The sequence below is a fragment of the Dipodomys ordii genome, unplaced genomic scaffold (genome assembly GCF_000151885.1).
Source record: "Dipodomys ordii isolate 6190 unplaced genomic scaffold, Dord_2.0 Scaffold43, whole genome shotgun sequence".
Lineage (NCBI taxonomy): Eukaryota > Metazoa > Chordata > Mammalia > Rodentia > Heteromyidae > Dipodomys > Dipodomys ordii.
In genome coordinates, this window is record NW_012267259.1 from 15,654,499 (window position 1) to 15,663,816 (window position 9,318).

At 46.0% G+C, this 9,318-nt stretch overlaps 1 protein-coding gene across 1 annotated transcript in view; it reads left to right on the forward strand.

Annotated features, from left to right (window-relative positions):
* Nucleotides 1–8,662, forward strand: part of Dok6 (docking protein 6) — a 178,544-nt gene extending 169,882 nt beyond the window's left edge. Inside the window, exon 8 of the mRNA XM_013018903.1 lies at nucleotides 6,535–8,662. Within this exon, the coding sequence (XP_012874357.1) occupies nucleotides 6,535–6,674 (140 nt within the window). The 3' untranslated portion in view covers nucleotides 6,675–8,662. The remainder of the gene's footprint in view (nucleotides 1–6,534) is intronic.
* The last annotated feature ends 656 nt before the right edge of the window (nucleotides 8,663–9,318 follow it).

Here is a 9,318-nt window from a genome sequence, read left to right on the forward strand (position 1 = left end):
GGAGGGGGAGAGGGAGGGGGGAGGGGAGGGGAGAGGGGGAGGAGGAGATGATTATGATAAGCTATGGTGAGGGAGGAGAAGGAGAAGGAAAAGGAAAAGATGATGATAAGCTATGGTGAGGTTAGGCACCTTGGGAAATGTGCCTATTCTGAGATGAGACTCTAAAACACTGTTAGAACATGAGTCAACCTTGCATTGCATACATGCAACTAATTTTGAATGCTACTGATTGCCTGTGTTTGTGTGTGTGAGTGTGTGTGAGTGTGTGTGAGTGTGTGTGTGTGTGTGTGTGTTGGTTTGGTTTGGGTTTTTATCGGTCATGGGGCTTGAACTCTGGGCCTGGGTGCTGTCCCTCAACTCTTCAGCTCAAGGTAAGTGCTCTACCTTTTGACCCACAGCACCACTTCCAATTTTCTGGTGGTTTTTGAAGAGAGTCACAGGCTTTCCTGCCTGGGCTGGCTTTGAACTGTGATCCTCAGATCTCAGCCTCCTGAGTCACTAGGGTTACAGGCATGAGCCACCAGCACCCAGCTGCCTAAGTTTTTTATATCCAGAAATATATTCTTGGGTACTAGTTTTCCTACTTGAAAAAAAAAGTGTTTCTTTGTACTAGCTTTAAGTTTTAGATAAGGTCTGTAAGATAAAAATGTCCAGTGTCTTCATAATGTGTGACTTTAAGGACTGTTAGCTGATTTGTCACCTCATTCCTGTGATTTGTAGGACATTAACATGAGCTTCATTCCTATCAGGATCTTTATACTCCTAACTTTTTGTTTGCTAAAACTGCTGAACTACCTTCAAATCCAGGAGGAGATGCATAGCAATCTATGTCTTCTTGGTACCGCGTTCAGATATTATAGCCGAACCTTTGAAAGTCACAATAAAATATTTATGATATAAAAACTAAATACCTGAATCTTTCCTTATAGAGTATTTCTCCATTCCTCTTGCTCATCAATATTAATGAATTTCACTCCATAAATTCTCTACTCTTATTGTCTCAACTTAGACTGTTTCATTTCAATATTTACCAAATTATTGTATACGACAGGTTGCTTATAAAGTCTGTAACTACTCAAATGCATTCTGTGAGTGGTAATAATAAAGTGTCCAGCTATGTTGCATAAAGAGATCCCAATTGTAGAGAATTAATATCCCAGTAGATAATTATGAGAATTAAAATGCAAGAGAAATCAAATGCATGCAAACCAAAACAAGTAAGTGGTATATCAAACCAAATAATACATTTAATGGTATTTGTTTGCTATGGAGAATTTATGGGCTGATACTAGAAATAGAATTAAAAATCATGGTAGAGAAGTTGAATTTGTTCAAAGGACACTATAAGCACATAGGAGAATCTCGAAATGTATGGTAAAATGAAATGAATAGAAAGCTAATGACTTTATCTTTCAAAATACAATTCTGTCTGAATTTCAAGTTAAAGCAAATCCAAGGGTATGAGTCCCGCTGTACTTGCTGCTTTTGGGTCTTGTTTGTTCATAGCAGGAGCAAGGAGTGTCCCTGGGGCTTCGTTTTTGCCACGTGGACGCCCTGTCAGTGAGGCACACACCCCAGGTCTGTTTCTGCGTTGGTGATTTTTGAGGTAGGGTCTCACAGGCACGCTGCCTCCTTCTGCTGCTCCTCCTCACACCTGGAGAGCCAGCCCCGGGGATTTTGTTTTTCAGTTTTTTATTCAAGTGAGTAAAGCTTCTGACCACCTGGACTTTCTGAATCATTCCAGGATCTTACCAAAAGAAGCTCCAGAATGTTAACTTTTTAGAAATGGAGTGAAGCTCAAATACTCTATGTAGAAGAGACATTGACCAGACAGTGGTCGTTGTGTCTAAGTTGTAGCTAATGAACATGTAGTACATTATAAATAAGATACTAGTTAACTACAATTTGGGGTTGATTCGACTTCTGGTATAGTTTTAACTTTTACCTAGCTATAAGGTTAGAATATAAATATTAAACTATTAAAAAAAATCTGGATCCAAGTCACCTGAGGAATAGTTCTCAGACGCTTTTATTCCATACCCCAATTTCTCCCTCTGCTCTCTGCCTCACTGGCCTACACCTCCAGTCTCCCTGTCCATTTTCCTGTTAGTCGCTAGAAGCAGCTTGCTGAAGGAAGGCAGTATCCTGTCTGACCAGCAGGCCCAGTTATGAATTCTTTATTAGGGCCAATTCCTTTCTTCACTAGGGAACTTGATTTCTCTATTTACTTATTTCTCTTGTGCTTTGTGTTAGTATTTTGTTTGAAGTAACAATACCCTTTCATCTCTCTCAGATTCTACTGAAGATCATTAACACCCAAGTCATTACTAAGTGACATTAGGCCATTTCCTCTTGCCAATTAATAACCACGTTTTATGCCTTGGGACCCATCTGACACCTTACCAAAATAAATTTCCTTTTAGATTGTATATCAGGAGTGAAATTGGTTCGTAAGAGCAGAGAAGAAGCGCTCAGGGACACAGGTGCAGTCCGGGATGGGGCTCTTAATTCTTGGGGATGGATTTGTTGTCACCTGCCTCTTTTCTTCTATGCATGGTACCCATCTTTGGTCTTGCGTTCCGATTCCATTGCTGTTTTGTGCTGTATTGGGGCTCCTTCTAGTCTATCACCAGTGTGACTGTTTGAATTCACAACGGGGGGACTTTCCTCATGAGACTGGCGGGTTTCCCCTTCCCTGTTCTTCCGGCTCTGGAGGCTGCTGGGTTGGGGGAAGAGATTTCCCATCATTTTGTTAAACTAGAGCAAGTGTTTGCAAGCTCTCCATTGCCAGTGCTCAAGTCCTACTTAGAGCGTAGCGCTGTGTTTCTGGGCGTGTGTAAAGTGCACACCACGGGGACACGGAGGAGGAGGAGGTGGTGGTATGAATGTCATCTCAAAGTACAGTTGAATACGATATGGTTTCATCTCCCAGATGAGCATCGTGTGGGACATTTTGATAGAAAATGCGATTTTCTGTGACAGCAAAGGAGAATACAGAGTGGTGTAGAAACCAACATTCAAGAGGACTTAGAGACAAACAGCGGTTCATGGGCTTTGGCTGTTCATCAGTAGCATCCCTTAGCTCCGCTGGGGTGCATTCAGCTGCTCTACCTCTCCAGTGAGCTGGAGGTGCGGGAGGATGGGTTCGGCTAGGACAGTCCTAGAATAGGGTGCGCAGGTCTGGGCCATCGAGTTTTTAATTGAAGCCACAGAGTTGAGCTTTGTTTTGCTTTGCTTTGCTTTCATGCACAGTGCCCAAGGGCACCATTCAAATGAATGCTGAGAAAATGCGTAATTATTTCTCTCTTTTGTTCCCACGCTTAGGGTTGCCAAAAGGGGAAAAAAAATCAAACAGCATTTACAAAGCCTTCCTAATATTCCGTTCTGATGGAGGGTGTTATTTTTCCTATAAGCATTGAACAGCCTAGTTCACGAATTGTCTGAAGTAAATCGTCGGTTGATGTAAGGAACATCATAAATTAATTTTCAATTAGGCTAGAAATGATTTGCAGAGGAGGGGAAGCAAGCACAGCTAACCTTGGAAGAAAATAACATCGCAGACATGCATGCAGTCGTGAGAGACAGCGCCCAGAGGTGCTGGGCGAGGGTGGCCTGAACAGAGGAATGACAGTGACCACGTGGGTGTGCTCCTGCAGCCACGCAGCTGGGGGCTCTGCCGGGTGTCCATCTCCATCTGCACAGCAGTGGCCATTGATCGATCGTCTGCTTTCCTTGTCTGCCGCCCTTCCCAGCATGGCTTACGGCCTAGGAACAGTCAGCAGCCTCCCTTCGTGCGGGATCTTCCTGTGAATGGAGGGAGCACTGGGAACACTGGTTGGGTGATTCCCTGGGAGGCGGGAGCCGTATGTATTCAAAGGCAAAGGCTCTTCTGAAGGTTCAGCCTAAACCCTCACTCTCCCAATTACCAATTCACAAGTAAGATGAACTAAAGGCATGCCCCTAGCATTGCTCTAAACCTTTAAAAAGTAAAACCCCAAAGCAGGAACGAGGTCTTTCACTGTTTTATTTCAGGCCTCTTTGTGACAATGGTACTGGGCTTGGCACTGAGAGGCTTACACTTGCTAGGCGGGTGCTCTACTTTTGAGTCGCCACGCCAGCCCTGTTTTGTACTAGACATTTCTCCAGTAAGGCCTTGTTTTCTTCCCAGGCATGCCTGAGTCCTGCTCTCCAGAGCATGGCTCCCAGGCGTGCACCACCACACTCAGGTCTCCGTTGAGAAGAGGCCTTGTGAACTGTTCCATTGAAGCTGGCCTTGAACCACAATCCTCCCAATCTCAGCCTCCAAAGGAACAAGGATATAGGTGTGAGGTACCAGCTCCTGGTATAAACATGTTCACTGGCTGCCCGGTCAGCCCCCTGCCTGGGGCCTACCACCACGGCTCTGGTCCCCTAACCACGGGAGCTGGGACCAGCCATCCCACGCCAAAGGCATGTTTTTCTCACCATCTGAAAGTTGCAGATGAAGAAACTGAGAACCCCAGAGATGAGCTGGTGAGTGGCAGAGTCAGAGCTTCAAGGGGCAGGTACTGTAGATTCAGGGCGGGGTCTGTATCCACTCCCCCCCCCACTTTTCCCTTCCTCTCTCTCTCCCCCCTCCACCCCTCCCCACCATCTCCAATTGCTCTGCTTCTTTCTCCCTTACTGAAATCATCCAAGAAAGGAAACCTGACTCAGCGGGGACTTTGAAGGGACTGTGAGGAAGGGACTACTACTTTAGGAGCTGTGGGAAAATTTTATGGAACCAGTGAGAATTGTGGCCCAGGAGCCGAACTCATGACCCGCAGGGCCCCAGAAGGAAATAGAGTTGCAGAAGAGAGAAGGAGGAAATACAGAAGCTACAGGTACAGAAGGCTCTGGAAGCTCAGAAGCACCTGCCTGGGAAAGCCACCTCCAGGATTGGGAGGCACACTTTCTCTCCTGGGCCTGCGCGTGTGTGGTGAGAATCAGACACACCGCAGAGAAAACATGGTTCCTGTCTATTCTGTAAGAGGGGTCTGGCGTTACCATAACACTCAAGCAGTTCTGCCTGTTCTCATTAGCCTTTTCCTACCCAGTTCTTCTGGATCTCTTCCCTCCAGTCCAAGCTCCCGTTGCTGAAGGATAATGTGTGTGTGTGTGTGTGTGTGTGTGTGTGTGTGTGTGTGTGTGTGTGTGTGATCAGACATATGGGACAAACTGTCTTAAAGCCAATGACATGGCGAAGGGCAGAGGCCCCGATCGGACCTGGGGAGGAGCTGCTCCGCGTGTCTGCAGGAACAGATTTTCTTCGCGGGATCCCTCTCCCCGGAGAGCAGCCACACAGAAATCAAACTAAATTTATCTTGTCCTTTGAGTATAATATCAACTCTGAAGAAAGTCGTGCATGCTGCATCTATTTTTCTTCACTAAGCCCATCCATGAGGCACAAGTTGTTCTCAAGTGTGAAGAATAATTACTGCTTTACAAAAAAAAACTTTAAAAAAAAGACAGGATAGCTGCTGTTAAGTTCATCTGAAAGCTTTCTTCGAATGAGCGTCTTTCTTCTGGCTGGTATTGGCATCAGGACTGGTGTTCAGCCACCGCTTCTGTTCTCGTTTGCATTTGACAATTTTGCATCTCGAGACTGTGCTGGTGAGCAACCAAAAACATAGGTAGAAATTTCTTTAAGGATATTTTGGGTAAGATATAGCGTCTACTTTTCAGTAAACATCAAGGAGTGTCGCATTGCTGATACAGCTTCTGTTTTCCGGGACCCACAAACTCATTAGGGCAAACCTGAGCCTCTAACTCTGCCATGGAAAATGCTTACTCTTGGTGATGAATGGTAGGAAAACTGTAGTCTGCCTGTTCGTGGAGGTTTTAAAAAGAGCATGTAATTTGCTTCTTATTCTGGAAAGTGAGCACAATAGAAATGCAGCTAATGAGCTCTCTATCAAAAATAGCTTGTAAGGAGAATGGCTTTGCTACTTTTGAAGGACTGAAGGATGGAAATTTGAGATTCCTAGAAATTTTACTTGTCTGGCATCCAAAGTTCTTGGAATCATACATTTGGGGGAATCATTGGTCTGCAAACATTTTAAATATCATCAAAGATCAAAATTGTGAAATACTCTTTACTAACTTCCTTCCAACCAGCTCAGTATTGAAGTTTTGCAGTCTTCTGGGACTAATGGTTGCTTTGGGGAGGTGTGTGTGTGTGTGTGTGCATGCACACATGCATGCGCATGCACATGTGCATTTACTGGAGCTTGAACTCAGGGCTGGTGCTCTACCACTTGAGCCATGCCTCTACGGGCTTTTTTACTGGTTAATTGGAGATAAGGGACTCATGGACTTTCCTGAATATGCTGGCTTCTAACTGTGATCCTCTGATCTCCACCTCCTAAGTAGCTAGGATTGCAGGGGTGAGCCATTGGCATCTATCCCCTGTGCCCAGCCTAGTTATTATTTTTTATCTGTGTATCCACCTGTCTGTCTGTCTGTCTATTGCTCTTCTGAATCTGTTTCTCAGTACAACTCTCTTCTCCTTTCCAGGTCATGGGTTCGGTCCATCCAAGATGTCTCGTGCACAGACATTTCCCAGCTATGCCCCGGAACAGAGTGAAAATGCCCAGCCCCCATTGTCAAGGTCCAGCAGCTACGGGTTCAGCTACAGCTCCAGCCTCATTCAATGACACACAGGGGCCACTGCTGACCAGAGAGACAGTCTGTCCTGGACCTGCCTGCAGGGTCACCACACCCTCCGCCCCCCAGAAGACCAACTGCAGAACACATTGACGTGGGTCAGGTCTAGCCTCGATCCCAATGGAAGGTTAAAAATTGGAGTTCTGCTTCCTTGCTTCAGTGGCTAAGTCCTTTATTTATTGAATTTCTATGGGGGAAATCTATGTTTTACAAAAGTAGAATCCAAGTCGTACGCACAGTCATTTAAATACACTAAATTCATAGGGTCTGACAGGAGCAGCAACCTTGGCCCTGGGGGAGATGCCCGCACTGGCAGGGACTGCAGGCGTTTACGCCCACCCCTGGCCGCACATCTAGGAGCAGGGTCTGTCCTGAGACAAAGCTCACCCACCACTAGTTCTGCGGCTTTTTTCGGTTTTGACAGAGACAAATCTAGTCAACTCTACAAATCGTATTTTAACTCTTCATATAAATAAGCCCAGTGACAATGATAAGGGAACCTGAAATTAGAACACTCCATGAAGCAGGACCGCATCGCTCTACTGTGTGTGTGTACGCGTGTGTGTATGTGTGTGTGTATGTGTGAGAGTGTGTGGAGACAAATGTAGACGTGGATATATTGCTCTATCCATCTCTGTATAACAAGCCTACATCAGCGTGCTAACGGTGGCAGGAGGTGCTTGCCCAGCTGTTGAGGGCTGCATCTGTGGCATTGAAATCATGGCTGTGTGGTTGAATAGCCCTTCGTAAAGTCGTGCTGCTTTCTTCTTTTTTTTAAAAAAAAAAAAAAAGGTTTCTTACTAGTGAACGTATTTCTGTTGTCTGGTTTGCTCCTGTGACAAGAGTTAAGTGGATACGTTAGAAGGAGAGAATGTTCTGGAGACACAAAAGGCAGCCTGGGCGTCTCACACACACACACACACGCACGCACACGCACGCACGCACCTGTCTGGTTTGTGCTCCCTTGTCCTTGACTCTGTCTCTCCTTGCCACCCACCCGAGCTGCGTGAGGCAGATCTGTGTGACCGTCGATCACCTTCCACAGACTTCCAGAAAACCTCACTCGTTTTTGCCATCAGGCTTAGAACAGACGCAGGAAAATCAATAGGAAGTCTGAGAATTTTCCAGAGCCCTTTCCCCAGAGCCATCAGAGGCTTAGAATACCCTGGAGAGCCAGGACCTGGTAGCATTGAGATTTTTTTTCCTTGTATTGGACTTGTTTTGTCTGAAATTATATAAGAAAAGGGATCACATGTAAAATTTTCAGCCCTGACACAAATGACAACTTTGCAAGGTTCAAGAGGAAGGAGCAACTTCCATGTGAACAGAGAAACTCATGCTGGCCTTTAGTTTAGGCAGTAAAAGAGAAATAAAAATAAAAATTCTTCTGTGTGGATCCTCTGCTACCATGTGTCCTATGATTATCTTACATCGACTCTGGGGTGAGTTCAAAGACCAGGCAGAACTGGGCAGGCGCGATGACAAGTTGACCCTATTTGTTCAAACAGCAGTGTGATTTTCACTAGCACGGTGAGTCTCCTGAAAGGGTCTCTTTTTTCACTGATCCCTGATCACATTTTTCCTCCCCTTTGCAATTCATGTCAGTAAATTCCTACTGCAGAAAAATGGCCCTGTCTTTGTCCTGACCAATCGGCCCCCATGGCAGCCAAGAGAACTCTCCAGATCACTCACATAGGCATGAAAACCCTGTCAAGACACTCATCCTAAGCGTTAATGTGGCTGTGACAAATAATTATCCTCCACCTTTGGGAATTGAGAGAGAGAGAGAGAGAGAGAGAGAGAATGAGCCCAACTCTCTCTGCACTGTGAATTCTGCGGACGCAGCAGAAAGCAGATGATGTCCACTTCCGAGGACACAGCCCTTCCTTCCCGGAGCCCAGCTTTCAGGGTTAAGACCTCTGATGCTCCTTTACCTAAAGGTCACATTTGCTTTAGGAGTACCATGAGTCAAGTGCTCCGGAGCAGCCCCGCCCAAGCTGAGAGCATCCGCACAGCTCCTGCGCAGCCAGCCTCTCCCAGCCTGCTCAGTCGAGCTGTTGCTTAGCCACCACCACGAGTTTCTCCCAGGGACTTATGGGAAAAGACCCTCAGGGGGGTCCACGTTCACCTCTCAGCATTATTAATGTGCCAGAAGCACAGACAGCAGGTCCCCGGGGACTCTGCTAAGGACAGGAGCCTGCTCTTGTGGCTCTGGTGGCAGACCAGTGTCTGCCTGAGGCTGTTTGCAGAATGCCTTTTGGTGTTCCCAACAAGCAAAGTGGGTAAACAATCAGGCAGGATTAACCCTGGGCCAGTTTATTCCGAAAATAATGTCACTCCAACAGAGCGTGACCAAGGAGTTAGCTTCCTGGGCCTTGAGCCCAATCCCATTCTGGTGAGAAAACACTAGAAAATATGTCATGGTCCACTTAGGGAGCTTTATTCCAGCCTGTCGAAGTGTACTTAACCACGCAGCCAAGTCACACCTGTTCTGTGAAGAGTAGGAGACTTTCTAGTCCAACAGGCACCTGACACAAGTCGGTGTTTCTTGGAATCAAAATCACAAGCAGAGAAATCTACAAAAACCAAAGATGGGAAGTCACTCCTAGCCACCTCCTGGAGCTCTGTTAAACA